Genomic DNA, 23,214 nt, shown 5'->3' on the forward strand with positions numbered 1-23,214 from the left:
GACAGGAATTAAGTATCATTTTCGGTAAAAATAAAAATAAAGAATGTATAGGAAACATGTTCAAAATGGATCCTTTGAATTCAAATTAGATATAAAGTCAAAATGAACTGATATGCCATTTGACTGGAGTGTTGCTAGTAGTAGCAGTAGTCTTTTCAAGAATAGACCACAGTACTATGGATGCTCCACTTGATTATACTTATGGGCAAGTCTACTTCAGAGGTAAGTTATTAACTTCTTTGATACAGTAATGCAGTATTGAGTTGAATGGACTTGGGTAGTAAATTCACATCAAGATTCATTTCTTGCATTCATCAACTCAGAAAACATTTTAGGATAAAGTTAATGTAACTATCTAAAGCTTTGATTGTTAACTCATAAAACATTTGGTAACACCTTAGTTGGGTAATCTGCCTAAAGAGACTTTACAGATAGTTTCTTTAAGTTCAGTTCAGTCTTAAAAATGAACAATACATATAGATTTATTCATTTAGCAGATGTTTTTATCCAAAGCGACTTACATATGTCAAGGGCCATGGTCCCCGGAGCAACTCGGGGTTAAGTGCCTTGCTCAAGGGCACAACGGTGGAAGGCGGGAATTTAACCCACAACTTTACTGCAACTATGCTACCACCGCCCGTTTGTTGATGAACAATTACTGCACATCACCACCACCAACAAAACCCAACCTCTAACCATAAACATAATATGTTGTTAACAGTGTCAACATATTGTTTGTTTATAATCTGAGTATCTGTTGATAGTCTGAAAGGGAGGCTATCCAAGTAAAATGTAACCAAACAGCTTAACTATTTCCTAAACTAAGCCCCTTAAAAGTCATAGTGATGTGAAATAACGAGGGCAACAGTGAAATTGATGTCTTTAATAAAATGATGCTTGATTTAAAACGTATTAAAACATTAAAATGGATGTAAAAAATACATTATACTGAATTCATGTCATTAAAAAAACAACAAACAGAAACAAAAGCAGGTGTCATAAATACAATGAACTTATGAAGATGAATTTAAAAAAGGTGTTAAATAAACAAATGCTACACAAAGAAAAAAACACGGCAACATGAATACCACTGTAAATGAGTGGAGAAATGATGATCCTTCATCTGTGAATCAAGGCCACTCTGTAAATGTGTATGTGATGTGCTCACTTCATTCTGGAGTTTTCAGAGAACCTTCCATCAGTGCAGATTGAACAGCTGTTACCTGTGAGAGTGGAGACAACAGAGAAAGAGATAAGATATAGATACAATGGGTAGTTTCATTCGCCATCTATCTCTCTCTTACATACACACACTACACACACACACACACACACACACCGTCACCGTCAAGGCAGCGCTGCCTGGAAGGTGCTAGGGTTAATCAAGAGTTAGGGTTAAGGTTAGCGTTAGGTGCCTTAAAGTTGACGGTGGGGGCCCAAAAGACCTTCAAGTTACACACACACACATTTCATATTAATACGTTGCACACATAATACAAGACGTAGAAATCTGCATGTACTATGTGAGTTGATCTGACATTGTACTGTGCTTCTGAGGAGGACTGAACTACAACATCTGATATCCAAACTCAGGCTACAACTTTAAGACAAGCTAGGCTCCTTCTGATTGGACATCACCTCATGTGGAACCATGATGTAGACCATTCACCTCACAAATGCCAGTGTTGATTTCATTGTGTCAGCTTGCTAAAAGTAGGTTCCAGTTCTTTAGATATCAGTATCTCTCTCTCGCTCTTTCTCTCCACTCCTCCCTCCATTCTCATGGGCAGCACTTAGGCCTCAAGTAGGCCAATATTTGACTAGCGGCGATCCCTCCTCAAACACAAAGCCGCTGATTCAATTAAGGGAAGGAGGAAATGTGCCGTCAATCAGGCCGTCTCAAAGGGACCAGTGCAACACCGGCGCTTTTCATGTTCTATCTCATCTCCCTCCCTTCCGGACATGAGCCACTCTCTCCACCCACCCCCACCACCACCACCACCACCACCACCACCCAGGGGCTCCAGGACACCAACGCCCAGGTGAGGTAGAGGCAGAGGCTGAGGATTGGTGTCAGCCTCTGGGCTGCCTGAGGTATCTGTCCCCTTTTTCCCTCCCTCCCTCCGGTTGGGTGGCTGGGATCGGGGACTGCCCCTGACGAGGGCACATTTGCATGGCCTTATCTCTGGGCTTGTGTGGGTGCTTTACATGCAGGGAGGGCTCAGTCGGGACGGGTGGGGCGAGAGGACAGACGGAGCTGCGGGCGGTGGTCATGTCATCTCTCCGTCGCGACAAACTGGGTGAACTCTCAGAACGCATACAATGTAACGTTATGAAAGTGGAGTTTCCTCCGTGAACGATTGTATGTCAAGTCTGAACTTGCATTTGTTCGTTGCTTTATGAGCTTGATGAATTGATTTATTTATTATATTGCTGGGTGCTCCTTTGCTTGTCAGATGCCAGTCTAATTTGTGTTGAGGTTTATGTAAGAATGAGCAGAACAGGTTGTTACTACACTGAGGGAGAGGTGAGTAAAGGGGTTGGGGACATGCAAGTGTGAGATGTCTGTGTATGAGGATGTTATTTTGTGTGCATGTGTGTGTGTGTGTGCGTGTGTGTGTGTGTGGGCATGCACTTTACGGTGTTCTCACCTCCTTCCACGGCTGACATCCAGGTCCTCCTGTAGCACTGCTGCCCTCTTCTGCAGGAAGTTCACCTACAGACCACCAACAGCAGTTAGACAACACACTACTGGAGGTGTCTATTCCCTGCAAACACCCACTTCGTCACATTACCATTCACCCAGCAGCTTGTGCTCTATGCTGTAATTATACCCATAAACATAATCATTGGATGAAGTTACAACACTTAGAGGCAAAGGCCCTATTTTGACAACCTAAAACGCATGGTCTGACATGTATGGTTTCAGAGCATTTAGGGTGAGTCCACTTCATCTAGTTTGACGACAAAATAAATGATCAGACACATGGTTCAAAAGGGCTGTTCTTACGTTTCTTAATTAAGCATGGATGTGTTTTGGGCATAACATCCATTAAACCAATGAGAGTGGCAACTCCCATTCCCTTTAGGAGCCAGGAGCGCGTGAATCATGGCGCAATGCTATTACAATGACAAGTACACGCATCTCGGCAGAAGGAATCTGCTTGCATGCATGACTGTCTATGCAACAGCAGGATTCCATGAAAGCTTGCTTTACTAAAGTAGGTGTGTGAGTGATAAACAGTATACACACGTGTGTAACCTACTCGCCTAGTAACTGAACTTGTAGGCAATGACAAAACAAAGTCTTACACTTAGTTATTGACTTTCACAATTACAATCAAAACCATTGAACAAAAAATAAAAAACAAACAAACAAAAAAAACAATTACCCCAATTAACATTCGAATGATTTAATAAAAATCCTAAGGACATTTATTCAAGCACAACAGCACAGTCGTTGCATTGCGTTTCCAGGGACTTGCTATGGTCTCTTTACTAGGCAGATCACAAGTTAGGCTTCTTGACAGTGTGCTCTCAAAAAAACAGGGAAATATGGCACATTTCACTTTAGACCAGGTTTTTCTAATTTGCTGGGATTTGGTGGGATAATGATAACTCTATTGGCCACAAACTTGCAAAGACAGTTGCATCACTTTGCGATGCACCAGGCGTAAGATAGGGCATAATATCTTTTGCCAAAATGACAATGACTATAAACTACATTCAGTACACAGAGCTCCAATACAGTGTTAAAAATCTCTCCTAATGGGCTCCTAATCTCCTAACTGACATCAAGTCAGAGAATTATGGGTGCTTTGAAACATTCTTGATATGTTCTCGTTGACATGATAAATAACCTTTCGACTAATATTACACCAAAACATGGTGGTGGTAAGAATGAGCCCCCACATGCTGAGAGAGTCTTTCTGTGTGTGTGTGTGTGTGTGTGTGTGTGTGTGTGTGTGTGTGTGTGTGTGTGCGCGCGTGCGCATTTGTGCGTGTCATTGCAATCAGGCCACACATGCTCTCCAATGCTGATGCCAGAGACTCCATGTTGTCCAGTCAATCAGGCGCCTGCTCTGCTGTTGAGTATTCAGGAATGTGTCCGCACCTTTGTGGCGGTGTTACGAGCGAAAGTCGCTAATACATACATTTTTTGGGGGTGTTTATGCATGCAGTGTGCGCGACACACACACACACACACACACACACACACACACACACACACACACACACACACACACACACACACACACACACACACACACACACACACACACAAACTATTTGTGCTGAATGTTCTCTGGCTTTCATGAGGCCAGAGGAAACCTCCGTCATTCTGTCTCGTCTACTCCACTGGTGGCCTCTAGGCGTGTGGCTCGCGGAGGGGACCCTCAGGAGGTGGAGGCCACTTCAGAGCGCACGGTCCTACCTCTGCCCACAAACCCTCTGCACTGTTTAAAGATGATGAGTTTGCTTTCCCCATGCTTCCTACCCAGCTATTTGTCTAGCAGCGTACAAAGAAAGGGGCCATGAGGCAATATGGAGACGGGAGAATGGGCCAGTAAGCCATTACAAGCAAAGTTCAAACCAACACATCCCGTCTCGAACCAGAACAAGAGCAAGACCGTTGCTGAACAGGCATGTCACTGGGGCAACACACACTCACTGACCCTCAGAAAAAGAAACTGGGGGTTGATGTTTGGATTAACAATGTAAACAATCTCAGAGCATGAAAAGAGAAAGGTTTGTGGCGTCAGTTTTAAGTGTAAGAACAAAGAGCCGTGTTAAGTGCTAACTGCTCGCGCCGAGACCCCTGGAAGAAGCCTGGGCTCATGCGTCCAGAGCGCTTTTGATTGTTTGCGGACAGATGAGGTGCAGGAGGGGAGGGCAGGGGTAACTTCAAAGCTGCGCTGGGGAGAACATGGCCCGGCGTATGGAAGAACACACACACCGCTGCTTACACCAATGCCGTCCAAAAAAATCAACCCCCCTCCACCACACACACACACGCACACAGAAGACACTTACTTTCCACTCCACGGCAAAATAACAGCGAGGGATCCCAGTGTGTGTGTGTGTGTGTGTGTGTGTGTGTGTGTGTCCATGAGCAGTATGATTTAATGTGGTCGTTTATAATAGCATGGTGTACTGTGTATGAAATAAAACTGCTGCTGTTTGTTTGAACCTTCCTTTTAACTAGACTGGTGTGTGTGTGTGTGTGTGTGTGTGTGTGTGTGTGTGTGTGTGTGTGTGTGTGTGTGTGAGTGTGAGTGATGTTCTTGGACAGACATCTGACGAGTGCAGGAAGACACACTGGAGGAAACCTTGGACCATCCCTGGAATGGCTTCTGTTATGAAAACCTTTAGCCCATCACACAAGCTTGCCCAGTGTGTCTGTCTATGTTTCTGTTTGTGTGTGTGTGTGTGTGCTTGTGTGTGTGTTTGTGTGTGTGTGTGTGTGTGCTTGTGTTTGTGTGTGTGTGTGTGTGTGCTTGTGTTTGTGTGTGTGTGTGTGTGTGTGTGCTTGTGTGTGTGTGTGTGGAAGTGAACATCACAAAGACAGAAATCTACATGTAAAAACAGTGTATGTAAAGTGTGATGTGATGACATAGGTGGTGTATGTGTGTGTGCGTGTGTGTGTGTTCACCTGGGACTTGAGCGAAGTGATGGTGTCCTCCAGCTCCTGCCTCAGCTCCGCTGGCATCAGGCCCTTCAGTCTCAACTCACACTCCTGACGCACATGAGTGATCTACACACAGAGATGGAGAGAGAGAGAAAGAGAGGATTTTATTGAACGACAAAGCGGGAGAATGATTGATCCTGACAGAATGACAGAATGAGAGGGAGACAGAGAGAATGAGCTGAACAGAAGGATAGAGGGAGGGAGAGTATGAGGAAAAGCAGCAGAGGTGATGTGGGCGTGAGGGTGGAGTTGTAGTGTTTAGATGGAGGTGATGTGGGTGTGAGGGTGGAGTTGTAGTGTTTAGATACAGAGGTGATGTGGGTGTGAGGGTGGAGTTGTAGGGTTTAGATACAGAGGTGATGTGGGTGTGAGGGTGGAGTTGTAGTGTTTAGATACAGAGGTGATGTGGGTGTGAGGGTGGAGTTGTAGGGTTTAGATACAGAGGTGATGTGGGTGTGAGGGTGGAGTTGTAGTGTTTAGATACAGAGGTGATGTGGGTGTGAGGGTGGAGTTGTAGTGTTTAGATACAGAGGTGATGTGGGTGTGAGGGTGGAGTTGTAGTGTTTAGATACAGAGGTGATGTGGGCGTCAGTGTGAAGTTGTAGTGTTTAGATACAGAGGTGATGTGGGTGTGAGGGTGGAGTTGTAGTGTTTAGATACAGAGGTGATGTGGGCGTCAGTGTGAAGTTGTAGTGTTTAGATGGAGGTGATGCGGGCGTGAGGGTGGAGTTGTAGTGTTTAGATACAGAGGTGATGTGGGTGTGAGGGTGGAGTTGTAGTGTTTAGATACAGAGGTGATGTGGGTGTGAGGGTGAAGTTGTAGTGTTTAGATGGAGGTGATGCGGGCGTGAGGGTGGAGTTGTAGTGTTTAGATACAGAGGTGATGTGGGTGTGAGGGTGGAGTTGTAGGGTTTAGATACAGAGGTGATGTGGGTGTGAGGGTGGAGTTGTAGTGTTTAGATACAGAGGTGATGTGGGTGTGAGGGTGGAGTTGTAGTGTTTAGATACAGAGGTGATGTGGGTGTGAGGGTGGAGTTGTAGTGTTTAGATACAGAGGTGATGTGGGCGTCAGTGTGAAGTTGTAGTGTTTAGATACAGAGGTGATGTGGGTGTGAGGGTGGAGTTGTAGTGTTTAGATACAGAGGTGATGTGGGCGTCAGTGTGAAGTTGTAGTGTTTAGATGAAGGTGATGCGGGCGTGAGGGTGGAGTTGTAGTGTTTAGATACAGAGGTGATGTGGGTGTGAGGGTGGAGTTGTAGTGTTTAGATACAGAGGTGATGTGGGCGTCAGTGTGAAGTTGTAGTGTTTAGATGGAGGTGATGCGGGCGTGAGGGTGGAGTTGTAGTGTTTAGATACAGAGGTGATGTGGGTGTGAGGGTGGAGTTGTAGTGTTTAGATACAGAGGTGATGTGGGTGTGAGGGTGGAGTTGTAGTGTTTAGATACAGAGGTGATGCGGGCGTGAGGGTGGAGTTGTAGTGTTTAGATACAGAGGTGATGTGGGTGTGAGGGTGGAGTTGTAGTGTTTAGATACAGAGGTGATGCGGGCGTGAGGGTGGAGTTGTAGTGTTTAGATGGAGGTGATGCGGGCGTGAGGGTGGAGTTGTAGTGTTTAGATACAGAGGTGATGCGGGCGTGAGGGTGGAGTTGTAGTGTTTAGATGGAGGTGATGTGGGTGTGAGGGTGGAGTTGTAGTGTTTAGATGGAGGTGATGCGGGCGTGAGGGTGGAGTTGTAGTGTTTAGATGGAGGTGATGTGGGTGTGAGGGTGGAGTTGTAGTGTTTAGATACAGAGGTGATGTGGGTGTGAGGGTGGAGTTGTAGTGTTTAGATGGAGGTGATGCGGGTGTGAGGGTGGAGTTGTAGTGTTTAGATGGAGGTGATGTGGGTGTGAGGGTGGAGTTGTAGTGTTTAGATACAGAGGTGATGTGGGTGTGAGGGTGGAGTTGTAGTGTTTAGATGGAGGTGATGCGGGCGTGAGGGTGGAGTTGTAGTGTTTAGATACAGAGGTGATGTGGGTGTGAGGGTGGAGTTTAGTGTTTAGATACAGAGGTGATGTGGGTGTGAGGGTGGAGTTGTAGTGTTTAGATGGAGGTGATGCGGGTGTGAGGGTGGAGTTGTAGTGTTTAGATGGAGGTGATGTGGGTGTGAGGGTGGATTTGTAGTGTTTAGATGGAGGTGATGCGGGCGTGAGGGTGGAGTTGTAGTGTTTAGATACAGAGGTGATGTGGGTGTGAGGGTGGAGTTGTAGTGTTTAGATACAGAGGTGATGTGGGCGTCAGTGTGAAGTTGTAGTGTTTAGATGGAGGTGATGCGGGCGTGAGGGTGGAGTTGTAGTGTTTAGATACAGAGGTGATGTGGGTGTGAGGGTGGAGTTGTAGTGTTTAGATACAGAGGTGATGTGGGTGTGAGGGTGGAGTTGTAGTGTTTAGATACAGAGGTGATGTGGGTGTGAGGGTGGAGTTGTAGTGTTTAGATACAGAGGTGATGCGGGCGTGAGGGTGGAGTTGTAGTGTTTAGATACAGAGGTGATGTGGGTGTGAGGGTGGAGTTGTAGTGTTTAGATACAGAGGTGATGCGGGCGTGAGGGTGGAGTTGTAGTGTTTAGATGGAGGTGATGCGGGCGTGAGGGTGGAGTTGTAGTGTTTAGATGGAGGTGATGTGGGCGTCAGTGTGAAGTTGTAGTGTTTAGATACAGAGGTGATGCGGGCGTGAGGGTGGAGTTGTAGTGTTTAGATGGAGGTGATTTGGGCGTCAGTGTTAAGTTGTAGTGTTTAGATACAGAGGTGATGCGGGCGTGAGGGTGGAGTTGTAGTGTTTAGATGGAGGTGATGTGGGTGTGAGGGTGGAGTTGTAGTGTTTAGATGGAGGTGATGCGGGCGTGAGGGTGGAGTTGTAGTGTTTAGATGGAGGTGATGTGGGTGTGAGGGTGGAGTTGTAGTGTTTAGATACAGAGGTGATGTGGGTGTGAGGGTGGAGTTGTAGTGTTTAGATGGAGGTGATGCGGGTGTGAGGGTGGAGTTGTAGTGTTTAGATGGAGGTGATGTGGGTGTGAGGGTGGAGTTGTAGTGTTTAGATACAGAGGTGATGTGGGTGTGAGGGTGGAGTTGTAGTGTTTAGATGGAGGTGATGCGGGCGTGAGGGTGGAGTTGTAGTGTTTAGATACAGAGGTGATGTGGGTGTGAGGGTGGAGTTTAGTGTTTAGATACAGAGGTGATGTGGGTGTGAGGGTGGAGTTGTAGTGTTTAGATGGAGGTGATGCGGGTGTGAGGGTGGAGTTGTAGTGTTTAGATGGAGGTGATGTGGGTGTGAGGGTGGAGTTGTAGTGTTTAGATACAGAGGTGATGTGGGTGTGAGGGTGGAGTTGTAGTGTTTAGATACAGAGGTGATGTGGGTGTGAGGGTGGAGTTGTAGTGTTTAGATGGAGGTGATGCGGGCGTGAGGGTGGAGTTGTAGTGTTTAGATAGAGGTGATGTGGGTGTGAGGGTGGAGTTGTAATGTTTCGATACAGAGGTGATGTGGGTGTGAGGGTACAGAGGTGATGTGGGTGTGAGTTGTAGTGTTTAGATGGAGGATGGAGGAAGAGAGTGAGTGTCCAGGCAGGATACAGCTCAGGAACAAGATTACACGTGCATGCATGGCAAACATAGAAAGACAGTCTCTCTCTTTCTCTCTCTCTGTTATAAAGTGCATACACACACACACACACACACACACACACACACACACACACACACACACACACACACACACACACACACACACACACACACACACACACACACACACACACACACTCTTTGTGGTTGGGCCACAGGGTCTCTCGTCTCCCCATCAAGGGGGCTGTCTGACTCTAAATTACAGCTCAGTAGAGTGTGGTCTCCACACAACGCTCAAACAAATCTGGTCAGGAATCCCCCCTTTCACCATACACACACACACACACACACACACACACACACACACACACACACACACACACACACACACACACACACACACACACACACACACACACACACACACACACACACACACACACACACACACACACACACACACACACACACACACTCCATACCAAACACGGACACACACAGCTCTGGGAAATCTCTGAGAAAAGTGCTGAATGAGCAGAGGTTATAACCGTGGACATAACGAGATGATAAGCAAAAAAAGAACGATGGAATGATGGCAGCAAGAAAGGGAAGGAAATACAAATGAAGGGGAGGAGGAGTTAAAAGAACGAGTTGAAGAGTTAAAAAGAACTACGGAAAGTGTGAAAGAAATCAAAACAGCCAAAATAAAAAGCAGGTAGAGACTCCTTGTATTGTTAACTAACAGCACAGATGTTGTCCTCACCTCCCTCTCTCTCCATCTCTACCATATGTGAGGATACCTACCCTTTTCCTTTCAGTTCTCAATAAGACAAAAGACTGAGAACGCTAGGGGTAGAGATGGAGGGAGGGGGAGAGAGAGAGAGAGAGAGAGAGAGAGAAAAGATGATTACTTGCTCCTAAAATAATTTTCCTGTTGTGGATTGCGCTGATTGTTCTGGATTTTCTGTAATTAAGCTTTGGCACTCCAATGAGAGGATTGGGAGGCACTTCAAAGGCAGTGAGCAGAGACGGCCTGAACAACGCTCACTCGCCCCCTCCCCTCCCTCCTGCGCAGCCCAGCCCAAACCAGCCGAGCACTGCACAGTGCAGCGCAGCGTGCAGCAGATTAGGCCTGTACCGCTCGCCAAGTTTTACCCCTCATCCCTCCTCACGCACACACACACACACATGCATACACACGCGCACACACACACCGCCTCTGCCCAAGTGTTATGGGCCAACAAAAGGGTCGATCAATTCACTTTTTTGGTCTGAGCGAGGGAGAGGGGGGTGAAAGGGAGACCGAAACAGAGAGAGAGAGAGAGAGAGAGAGAGAGAGGAGTGGAAAGAAAGGAGAGGCAAAACCCAAAGGAACTCGAGAGCAACACTTTCAAATGAACCAGAAAAATGGTTTCGAGGATGAAATCGGACTCTCGCCGCGAAGGCAAACCTAAGCGCTGTGCCGTGTCCCGAACAATAGAGGAGCGGCGGGCGGTTGCCGAGGCGAGAGCCAAGCAGGCGCAAACCGCCGGGGCTGCACACGATCATCGCGCCGCGGGTAAGTTAAAACACAACTTGGCTCGCCAGCGGACGCTTCAGATGCCCCCCTCTGAGCGTCTGAGGGCCGACACGGCGGTGGTGCTCTGACGGGCCGGGCCTCCCCCAGGGGGGCTTCGGGTCAGCAGAAGGGCGCTCCTCTCTGGGTAAACGGAGGAGCGGCGCGGGCCAGGAGTGCAGTGGGGGACGGCGCTGCTCACTGTCCTGCCGCGACCGCTGCTGATTGGAGCTGACACTCCAGGAACGCAGCAAAGGCACACAAGCCCTACTAGAGCAGGGAAGGAGAGAGACAGAGACAGAGAGAGAGAGAGAGAGAGAGGGACAGAGAGAGAGAGATAGAGAGAGGGACAGAGAGAGAGAGAGAGAGATAGAGACAGAGACAGAGAGAGAGATAGAGATAGGGACAGAGAGAGAGGGAGACATGCAATTCAACAGATGAATGCAGTGAGATGATGAGTGATACATGCACATGAGTGATACATGCACATCCAGTGCATCCACAGAAGAGAGAAAGAAAGAGAGAGAAAAGATCTATAGAGAACGAAGAGAGTAGGGTGTCAAAGAAAGAGAGCTGAAGAGATAGAGACAGACAGACAGACAGAGAGAGAGAGAGACAGACAGACAGACAGACAGAAGGAGTGATAGGCTTTTGTCCGAATGTCAGCAAATGTGTGACACAGTGCACCCAGGCTGAGAGGCCTCAGGAGGCCTGGGGAATCCGCTCAGATGCTCTGTTAGTGCACGGCTCGGTGAACTACACTGTGCCAGCACACCGGCGAGCTGCTCTCAGATCAGCTGGATGGACGGCCTATATGTTGGTGCTTAGAGCTCACCCCATCAGGACATACAAAGCAGATTAAAACATCCAATGCAAACAGCTGAGATGACTAAGCTGACCTATAGTCTGTGGCTGTCACCTATCTGGAACGCCTGACAAAAAACCCAACAATTTATTGAGAATTGAGAACAATCAATAGAATAGTGGTCATAGAGTATGTTGTTGTTGTCGTTGCTGTAACAGGAAAGAAAACCCCTGGCGACAGCAAAGACATGACCTCTGACCCCAGGAATGGATCCCTTTCATTTTTGTGCTCCAACAGTATTACTAGCCCTTGAGTTATGGTCACCTACACACACACACACACTCACACACACACACACACACACACACACACACACACACACACACACACACACACACACACACACACACACACACACACACACACACACAAACTCAAAACACCCGGTGCATAGTTAAGAAGTCTATGAAGATGTTTCAGGAGGAAACAGGACTTTGCTGACAGCATGTTATTACATATGATGAGATGGTAGCTTCTGATTAGACAGCAATGCTGTTGGTTTTGATCACCAACCAGCACATACATTCCTCTTCAATTACTTCACTGCATGCCTTCAGTGACAGCACAACAAACAGGTTGCAATCGAAGGGAATGCTCTTTCACCTGCTCGGACTGTCAGAGGTTGGATGACCAGCCGTTAGATCTGAAGGAGGGCCTGACCTTAGACAGCCGCTTGTTGTTCCTTTGAACTGCAGACTGGAATGAGCAGCCTGCCTGTCTATCCGTCCTCTCACTCTCTTTGGAGAAACAGAATGGGCTCAGAACAAACACACACACACACACACACACACACACACAGACTACTTTGAGGACTCAAGCTGACGAGACAAGCAGTAGAGAGACATGTGACTGAGTAAGATAAGATCAAAAACCAAAGGAAAGGTTCTCACTGGCTGGACACAGTCATCTTGATTTTTTTGGCATTTTTTTAATTTATTGTGGTTGCTGATGAAGTTCTCTTCTTTCTGGTGATTCTACCCAGCCTCATACAGTGACAGGCTTTTTCATCTATATATAGCGCCTGTTTTCTGTTCTGGTTTGCACTCTCTCTCTCTCTCTCTCTGAAGTGTCTCTCCCTCACACACACAGACACACACACACACACACACACACAGACACACACACACACACACACACACACACACACACACACACACACACACACACACACACACACACACACACACACACACACACATACATAGGTTTCTGACAGCTGTCACTGGAAGAAGAAGGAAGGAGTCCTCAACACGTTCAGAACAACTCAAACACAACCTGGCACCTCCTCAGGAGCTTGATGTGAGCGAATAAAAAGGGGAAGAGACAGAGGTAGAGACAGGGGGAAAGAGATGGAGGGAGGGAGCGAGGGAGGGAAGGAGGGAGGCAGAAAGGAAAGAATGCCTCGGTGCTCGGTGAGACGTGAAAGTGACAGAAAACCCTCGTCAGACATGAAGAGGGTACATCAAAAACAAAAGACCTGCGCCTCCTCGCCGAGCTGATGTCTCCACATCTCAAGCTGAACACACACAATCACAACTTGGAAGAGCTGGTTCAGAAAGTGTGTGTGTGTGTGTGTCTGTGTCTGTGCCTTTGTGTGATTGTACAATGGTGGTGGTGTTGGGGGGGGACTTTAAAAGAAAGCCATTTCTGTTTCGCAACACCACAAGAAAAGTGAATTGAAACAGAATAGGAAGGAACTGGCAGGGAAGGGCCTTTGATAAAGTTGTGGCGTGGGAGCCGGGAGACGATCAAGAGGCCTGAGAGATCCGCTCTGTCAAAGGACACTCCGGAGACCAGCAGCACACAGAAGGGTGTGCCCTCGGACGCGCTCCTGCTGCGACCCACAGGGGTCAGTTCTGAACTAAAGGACATTCGAGCCCTGCGGTTCTTCTGAGGAGCTGGTGCTAAAGCGCTTCCAGGTGTGTTGTCCACTAGGGAGAAGAGATTCTGTGTGTGCCTCTCAGCTCAGCTTAACCTCCAAGCTCCCATAGAACACCCAGAGTCTTTTCAAACCTCATCATAGTATACGGACCTCTACCAACAAACGCTCCATCCCAGTAAGTCAATCCAGATAAGTGAAAACAGATATAAGGGTATTTAGGTGTTTGATAGCACCAAAACGATTTAAATGTTCTCAGTCTAGAGCCTGGGCCCCAGAATATGTAGGGCCCGCAGTTTCTTCTCCACTCTGAGGTGGTCCCACTGAATTAGGAACCAAATCTGGGTGGATTCCTCCCTCCATTAGGAACACTTTTTTGCGTTGGTCAGACTGAGGCTCAAGCCTACCTATGTGTGTGTGTGTGTAAGTGTGTACTGCTCTGTTGCGTACCTGTGTGTCTGTGTGTGTGTCAGTAATCTACTCCTGCTGTATTTGTGGGGCCGATCCTGAGCGTCTCAGGCCTGGCTTGCTCAGAGAGGGGAAGGAGCTGACATTTCATGCCAGGCACTCTCCTCCTCGTCCAGCCGGGACCGAGAGGAGCGAGCCTGGGAACATCTGTTTGAAGTCTGGGGCTGAAAAAGCCCTGTTTTTCTCCCTCGATCACTCTGTGTGTGTGTGTGTGTGTGTGGGTGTGCGTGTGTGTGTGTGTGTGTGAGAGAGAGAGAAAGAGAGAGAGAGGGATTGTATTACAAAGACATGTCTTGGAAGATAAACTGGGGCAATATCAGTGTATGGAGAAGAGAGAAAGGCCTCAGTGGTTACTGGTTGCTGTGCTCTGCACACACACACACACACACATACACACACACACACCTACACACGAAGAACTAGCGTGTACACATACACACACACACACACACACACACACACACACACACACACACACACACGAACACACACACACACACACACACACACACACACACACACACACACACACTCAATCTCCCTCTCACACACGGAGACACAAAAAATGTCCATAAACACAAACCACACAAACACACATGCTCTCATACACATTTACACATACAGTACACATGTACACACTGACAGACACACACACACACACACACACACACACACACACACACACACACACACACACACACACACACACAGAGTGAGTGCAGGCCCTGGGTGAGTAGTGGACTGGTATGCGGGTTTATGAGGTGGGAGTAGATGGACTTCACAGGCCCTGGGTTTTTCAGGCGGGCCTGGAGTGGAGCGTACCATCAGGCTTGCATCAGAGGGGCCCACCTCAGGCGCTCCACACAGGGCCCGGGGTAAACACCGGCCCCGGGGTAACTCAAACCACCCCGTGTCTGCCCCGCGCTCCGCTCAAAACACCTATACAATTACTTATGTTTCAGGGAGTTGACATGTAACCAGTAACAGAAACCCTTTCTCAACAGCGGCAGGCCAAGTTGCTGAAATGAACAGAAAGAAAGAGAGAGAGAGAGAGAGACAAAGAGAGAGAGGTGGGCATCGCTACAGTCTCACCTTCAGGAGTGACCCCCCCCCCCCTCTCTCTCTCGGGATACTGTAGGATGTATACACCTTATCCTATTTCTGACAGTTGCCAAAAGATATAAAAAACAAAACAAAAAAAAAAACAAAGATAATAAAGCGGAGCTCTCTAGAATCTTTGGAGGAACACAGTAATAGAACACTTTAATCAGTAACCGGGTTACTAGTATTCATCATGTATTAAGGGATATTAATAATCAGGTATCTCTGTGTTCATGCAAACACCATATCAATTCAATATGATCAAAATCAGGATATACCTCAGTCACTGAGAACCCCTGCCTTCCCTACCTGCACTGGTGGTGGATTTCCGCAGGTCTAAGCCCGCTCTGCTACCAGTCTCCATTGATGGGGTCAATGTGGAGGTGCTAAGCACCTACAAGTATCTGGGTCTCCACCTGGACAATAAACTGGACTGGTCAGCCAACACTGATGCACTCTACAAGAAAGGACAGAGCAGGCTGTACTTCCTGAGGAGGCTGCAGTCCTTTAATGTGTGCAGCAAGCTCCTCAGGATGTTCTACCAGTCTGTTGTGGCCAACGCCCTCTTCTATGCAGTGGTATGCTGGGGAGGAAGCACAAAGAAGAAGGATGCTGGGCGACTTGACAGGCTGGTAAGGAAGGCTGGCTCTGTAGTGGGAGCTGAACTGGAGTGCATCATTTCATTATCTGACAAAAGGACCCTAAACAAACTGATCAACATCTTGGACAATGAATGTCATCCACTCTACAGCACTATCAAAAAGCAAAAGAGCTTGATCAGCTGGAGACTCGGCAACTCGGACACTCAGGTGGGGATAAAAGCCTTAAAACATAGACTGGGTCTCCTCTGTGGATGACCCACTGCTGAACCCTGCCTGTCAGACCATGCCTGCGCTGTGTGTGTGTGTGTGTGTGTGTGTCTCAAGTATACAAGAGTCTGTAAACCTCATGTAGGTGCAGGTGTGTGTGTGTGTGTGTGTGTGTTTGTGTATGTAAGTGTGTGTCTGTGTCTAAATGTTAGTGCTCATACACAGCAGCAGAGGTGTGTGCATACAGGGGCATTGGAGCAGAATGTGTACTTGGCCAGCGTGAGTGTCCATCTCCATGTGCAGTGGAATGTGGATGTATGGGAAGCATGTGTGAAGAGTGTGCTGGTGGCCATCATAGCGGCACGCATACCTGGGCCAGAGGCAGCCCAGCGTGCTAATTAGCTTGGCCTTTCATTGCTCCACGAGCGTGCGTGCGTGCGTGTGTGTGAAGGTCGGGGGAGGCCTGTTATTACACACACATCACACACAGGGTGGCCAGGCCTTCACTGTGAACTCCAGACGGGCCCTGCGGGCCCCCGGCTACGGCCGCCTCCTCCTGCAGCCGGATCTGAAGGAATGTGAGCTATGTGTGGCAGGGCCCTATCAGTGACACCACACAAGGGAGGGGAGGGGAGCGCCTGACAGAGAGAAGAAGAGGAGAGGAGAGAAGAAGAAAAGAGGGAGACAGAGAGGGAGGAGGGGAAGAGGCGGAGGAGAGGAAGAGAGGCTGCCGTAAAAGTTGTCTGGCCCCTCCAGGTGCAAAGGGGGTGTTGGGTGGGGGTGGGGAGGGGGCTCTGGCTCCTAGTGATCCCAGGTAGTGGGTCAGGTAAGGGGGAAGAAAGTGGACTTTGATGGGTGTGGAGGGGAACCTGCCTCTGGCTCTCCAGAGATGGAGTGTTGAGTGTGAGACAAAGTAAGAAGTGCAGTAAGAAATGCAGAGATAGAAAGTAAGAGAGAGAGGTGGAGAGAGAGGGAGAGAGAGAGAGAGGTGGAGAGAGAGAGAGAGAGAGAGAGAGAGAGAGAGAGGGAGAGAGAGAGAGAGGGAGAGAGAGAGGGAGAGAGAGAGAGAGAGAGAGAGAGAGAGAGAGGGAGAGAGAGAGAGACACTCTACCTGCTCTTGGTTCTCAAGTTCTTTAGTCTTCAGCTTCTTCTCTGTCGAGAGCAACTGCTTCTGCAGACCGTCCACCTTCTCCTGTAGTCCCTGTACAGATGACCAGACAGAAGAGAGGTCAGAGAGAGAGAGAGTAGCTATGACAGCTGTGAGAAAAGTGACCTGTTGACCTGTGCCATGAGTTTATATCACACAAATCATATTTAAATGGTCATGGGAGTTTCATTCAGAATGTTTACAATTGTACAATTGTTATTGTGTCTAAATACAATGGAATGTCTCAAAAAACAAAAGCCATCGTTCCAGTCCCAGTCAGCACAAGGACATTCCCGAGAGTGTGCAGGCTCAGCCATCTCTCCCTCTCTCCTCTCATTCATCCATCTTTTCCTCTCCTTTTCTCATTCCATTCAGAGGCAGAGGCTCCTGTCCCGAGCTCCGACACACACACACGCACGCACGCACACGTGTTTCCAATGCACATCTGTGCACATCACTTTCGATTAGCGTTCATGAGAAGCAGAGCGCATGCACACACACACACACACACACAAGCATGGCCCAGAGGAGTGCACCCAGAGCAGGGGGCCCCAGAGCCCCCAACACACTCTGCTCCACCCAGAGGAGCTGCAGCAGGGCTGGGTCCGCACATGGCAGGGCAGGGCCGGTGGGAGATGGGTGTAGAGCAAGCAGTCTTGCTATGTTGCCATGACTTACACAGAGACACAAAGTCACCAATCTCAGTTGCACATCTGGCTGTACACATGTTTATGTAGACAGAGACAGACAGACAGACAGACAGACAGACAGACACACACGCACGTATATTGGAATAGCCAACAAACATTTCATGATTGCAACATCAGACCACCATCCACACCCCATTTCCCCTCTCATACGAAGTTGCTCCTGACACAGATGTGATGGCAACGGCAGATGTGTGAGAAGAGTGCAGGGTAAGTAAGAAGTGAGAGTCTGTCCGCCCATCACACCCTGTGCTTAGAGGCCCATACTGAATGAGACTGGCAGCATGCAGACCAACTCACTGACTCCCTACAGTTTACTGGCAAACACATAGACAAAGATGTGAGCTGCAGAAAAAAAACATTGACAACAAATGTTTTTAAGCAAATAGTTGCTTAGTCACTAATCACAAGTGGATGGTTTTGGTGCTCTTAATGATGGGCTTAATTTGCTGTTCTATGAAAGGCCAGGGCTCATGATTTTGCTTACACTACTGAATCCCAGCCGTGTGTCCTGCTGTTCCAAATTCTGATGTATTAATAATAACAACATCTTTGAATAAAAAGATGGTCTGTCTGAGGTCACGATGGGGAATTGCCAGCCGATGACCTCTTTTAAAAGGTGTCTCACCCGCCCTTGTCCTCTCGCAAGGGGCTCGCTTGCCCTGGCCATGACCCCTGGTCACCCCCCCTACCCCAAGGGTTTGGTAAGACAGGCCTGGTCTCTGTGGTCTTAACCATAAGGGCAGCCTCTGTCATCGTCCTCATCAGCATCAGAGGAGGGAGGGAGGGCCTGAGCCGGATTCTAGGCCTGAGTTCCGGGACATGGGCTGGAGTGGGGTCTCTGTAGTGTGTGTGTGTGTGTGTGTGTGTGTGTGTGTGTGTGTGTGTGTGTGTGTGAGTGCGTGTGTGTGTAGCGCATGTGTGTGTGTGTGTGTGTGTGTGTGTGTGTGTGTGTGTGTGTGTGTGTGTGAGTGCGTGTGTGTGTAGCGCATGTGTGTGTGTGTGTGTGTGTGTGTGTGTGTGTGTGGGTGTGTGTGAGTGCGTGTGTGTGTAGCGCATGTGTGTGTGTGTGTGTGTGTGTGTGTGTGTGTGTGCGTGTAGCGTGTGTGTGTGTGCGCGTGTGTGTAGCGTGTGTGTTAGTTGTGTGTTGGCGGAGGAGGTTCTCGGAAAGCGTCCTGGCTGTCATTAGAGATGCTCCTTTCATGTGGTTCCCCTCAGCCTCTATGAAGCAGAGGAGAGTCATTCAGTGATGCCCGGAAAAGCTTGCGCCCCAGCGCAGAAAAGGGAGAGAGAGAGAGAGAGAGAGAGAAGGAAGGAAAAAAGAAGGAAAGAAAAGAAACATCTTTATCTGTGTGACGCTGACGCCGTGTCATCTTTTTTTCAGCAGACGTTAGTCAGCCCGAATCAGCCTGGGGCCACGCTGAACTTTTCAACCCAACGAGAACTGGCCACGTGGGGTTATGGGAAGACAACACGGCCTGCTGCAGGCCTGCACTCTTTCCAAAGACTTCCCTTCGGACTTAAGGGCCTCACAGACAAACAGACAGTCAGAGAGTCAGAGTGTCAGGTGCCCCTGACACCAGACTGAAACTGGACCAAACTGGACTGGGAAGAGCGATTTCCCAATTATGGCACTTATTACAATTATCCCAATCATCATGGTTTCCAGAAGCCGTGTTACGCCTCAGCAGTGAATTCCTGGCATGTCGAGCATTTTTGTCAGCTGTCGAATCACTTGGGCGATTCAGTGGTGTGGTTGTGTGAGGGGATCATGAGATGACACAGGTTTGCTTTGTCATGCAGCGGGAGCTTGTGTTAAAGGACACGCGGGAGCGCTCAGCAACGCTGGTCGAGGTCTCCTCTGTGTCACTGACACACAGAGACAGTAAGGAGGGTCACAGACACAGCGAGGAGGGTCACAGACACACAGACACAGTGAGGAGGGTCACAGACACACAGACACAGTGAGGAGGGTCACAGACACACAGACACAGTGAGGGTCTATAGAGGAATCTCATCCACGGAACTGGGTCGGTTCTCTGAGACTGAGTTCATGGAACCATGGTTCCCTGAGCACTGGGTGGCGGTGGGGGTTCAGGTCTCTACACTTCCTCCAAACACCACCACATCCTCATCCTTTTCAGCTTGGATTGCCACAACCAGGCAGCTATCAAAGAGTCCGATCTGATATGATTGGTCTTTGCAGTAGTCAGCTATGTGACAATGGCAACATGACAGACTTTTGAACACAGTACGTGCACAAACAAACACTGATATGGACATGCACATGCTTGCCCACACACACACACACACACACAAACACGCACACACACACACACACACACACACACACACACACACACACACGGAGCAGATATCCACATTTCCCAGCCTACAGTTGAATCTTGACAAACCTACAGAGAGAGAGAGAGAGAGAGAGAGAGAGAGAGAGGGAAAAAGAGAATGATTTTTCCCCCTTTTTTCCTGCAGCTGTTGTTTCTCTGTGTGTTAGGCGTGTGTGGAGAATCACTCCAAACAGGGTCCAGATGGTGAGGCCGATATGGCCTTTATCAGCCATCCAGAGGGGGATCAATCTAAACAGCCAGGAAATGTGGAACACTCGATTTCCTGGAGTGGGAGGATTTTCTGACTGGGAGTGTGTAAGCGTGTGTGTGAGTGAGTGACTGTGTGTAAGTTCATGTGAATGTGTACGTGTATGTGTGTGTGTGTGTCTGTGTGGGAGGGTGGTGGTGGTGGTGGTGTGTGTGTGAAGCACGTCATAGTGTCAGACAGAACAACCTCTCTCTGAAGCGTCACTCTCTTTGAATGTGGTGTTCCTTTTTTTTAAAACTGTGTACACAGGGATTACGTTCTGTCTTTTTCTTCTCTCTCTCTCTCTCACACACACATGCACTCTTAGGCATTTCCACATTGCTGGGGCACACACACACACACACACACACACACACACACACACACACACACACACACACAAAAGGTGAGACTTGGGTGGTCCTCCAGTAAAGATAAGGCAAGTATGTTTCCCTGGGGTAAAGTAAAAGCAACAGAGAGAGAGAGAGAAGAGAGGAAAAGAAAAGAATGAGAGCAAGAGAGTGAGCGAGCGAGTGAGACAGAGAAAAGAAAGGAGAGAAAAAAAAAAAGGCTCCAGGCCCCTTTAAACTGCTAGCCATGTTTTGTTAGCGCCAGCCCGCTCTCTTCATGTGGAATGCTCTGTTTGCAGTGTGTCTGTAAGAACTTTTCCGAGTGGGAGATTAAAGCGATCCTTTAATGACAACGAGCACGACTGCCTCACAACCCCACCGGCCTCGGGCTCTTCGGCCTGGAGGTCTCCCTGTCTCAATCAGTCCCTCTGAGTGAGTGAGCGGGGGAGGAAGAGAGAGAGAGAGAGAGAGAGAGAGAGAGAGAGAGAGAGAGAGAAAAGACATGGTGAGAGAGCAAGCACAAGGGAAAGAAAGAAAGACAGAGAGAGGGGGAGAGAGAGAAACACATACATACCAAGAGAAAGAGAGAGAGATGGAGAGAGAGTGAGAGGAGAGCGAACTGCTCCAGAGCTCAATTATACATGTGCCTCTCAGCTCTCATACATGCTGCCATACTCAGGCGTAAAGACGATGGTGGCACTGATGAAGATGAGATGGCAGAGCAGGAAGAACTGAGGCACACACACACATCACACACACAAAGAGAGAGAGAGAGAGAGAGAGAGAGAGAGAGGGAGAGAGAGAGAGAGAGAGAGAGGGGTAAAGCTGGAAACAGCCTATGTTGTGAGGCAAGTACAGTGCTGGAGATGTGAGGACTCTGATGTTAGCGTTCATCAACTGAGAGAAAGTGAGTGAGCACTGAGAACTACAGGAGAGAAGAGAACAGATGAGAGGACAAAAGAGTGTGTGAGAGAGAAGGAGGGAGGGAAAGAGAGAGAGAGAGGAATGGTGACATAAGATTTTGAGGTTTGCTTTGTATTTGGTTTGAAATGGTGGTTTCAGTCAGATACGTGTGTGTGTGTGTGTGTATGTATGTGTGCATGTTTTGTGCCTTTGAAGGCCCCCTCTGAACAAGCACTGTGGCTCTACTGCAATGAAGGCTACTTGCCTTTCATACAACACTTCAGAAAACAAACACGAACACAAACACACACACAAACACACACACAAACACACACACACACAAAATCCACCTCCACTGCCAAGGCTTATGCATGCCAGCTCGTCCTTTAGAAATCCTTGAACAGGCAACAGCTACAAAGCTGTTTGGTCTATGTGTGTGTTCGTGAGTGTGTGAGGGTGTGTGTGTGTGTGTGTGTGCGCGCGCGCGCAGGCATGTCCACATAATTAAAGTAGACCTGATGTGGTTCAGTCGGAGTTTGAGGATGAGAGAGGGAGGAGAGAACAAAACATGGTGCTTGTTGTCTTCCTCCAGTTTAGCCCTTGAGGTGCATTGTGTGCGCGGCTGTTTGTGTTGTTGTGCCGCTTAGAGAGCAACCGCAACCTGCAAAGAGACCTTGGAGAATCACACGGAATATGAGTACAAACCATACGGAACAACAAGCATGCATCTACCTGCACACAAAAACACATATCTACTTGCGCGTGCACACACACACACACACACACACACACACACACACACACACACACACACACACACACACACACACACACACACACACACACACACACACACACACACACACACACACACACACACACACACACACACACACACACACACACACACACACACACACACACACACAAACACCAACAGCAAAACTTTTGTATTTTTGGAATACTGGAATGAATATACTGCAGCTTTGTTTAGCACTAGCATGCTACAGTACTTAAAAAGGAGCGTACCTTTAAAACTGATTACTGACACATAATTAGACACTTCAGCACAAATACAGTGTACTGATACATTTCTCAACTACTTTTCTGGATTCTTGAGTACCTATCCTATTCTGGACATCAGCAAACCAAAGACACAAGCAAGTGTTTCATCAACTAGTCGACTAATAAAATGACTGGACAGTGCTGTAGGCAGCTGTCCACTAGTCATGGACAAAAAGGCTAAATGGGCTGGACATTGCTATGTATGGAAGTACTTAATGGAAAATGAGACATGTAAGTTGTGTACAGCTGTGTTAAAGTACAGTAAGAACAGGTCTGCTATGAATAAGCATCTATAAATGAATCCCCCGTTGCCAAGAGCTTGCACTAGTAGTAATGTTAGCACCAGCACTGTACCGGTGCTAACAACGTACACTGCTGGTACTCTGGGGCCGTTTTACCACCTCGAATGTGCATTTCTTTCTGTGAACTGAACGCCGTGTTGTCCATTATCCCTTACCTATCTTACACACTAGTTCATGTCAGTGCAA

General features: G+C 48.2%; 1 protein-coding gene across 2 annotated transcripts in view; it reads right to left on the bottom strand.

Annotated features, from left to right (window-relative positions):
* Positions 1-1,151: 1,151 nt before the first annotated feature.
* cep112 (centrosomal protein 112) overlaps positions 1,152-23,214 on the bottom strand; it is a 110,502-nt gene continuing 88,439 nt past the window's right edge. For both annotated transcript variants that reach the window (XM_076265261.1, XM_076265262.1), the window contains 4 exons: positions 17,074-17,163; positions 5,654-5,755; positions 2,652-2,716; positions 1,152-1,223 (listed from right to left, as the gene is read on the bottom strand). In XM_076265261.1, the coding sequence (XP_076121376.1) occupies positions 1,220-1,223; positions 2,652-2,716; positions 5,654-5,755; positions 17,074-17,163 (261 nt within the window). In that variant the 3' untranslated portion in view covers positions 1,152-1,219. The remainder of the gene's footprint in view (positions 1,224-2,651; positions 2,717-5,653; positions 5,756-17,073; positions 17,164-23,214) is intronic.

This window comes from Alosa pseudoharengus, unplaced genomic scaffold (assembly GCF_046254945.1).
Source record: "Alosa pseudoharengus isolate Yale_2024_CS ecotype anadromous, Long Island Sound unplaced genomic scaffold, YU_APseudo_1.1 YU_APseudo_1.1_scf_4, whole genome shotgun sequence".
NCBI lineage: Eukaryota > Metazoa > Chordata > Actinopteri > Clupeiformes > Clupeidae > Alosa > Alosa pseudoharengus.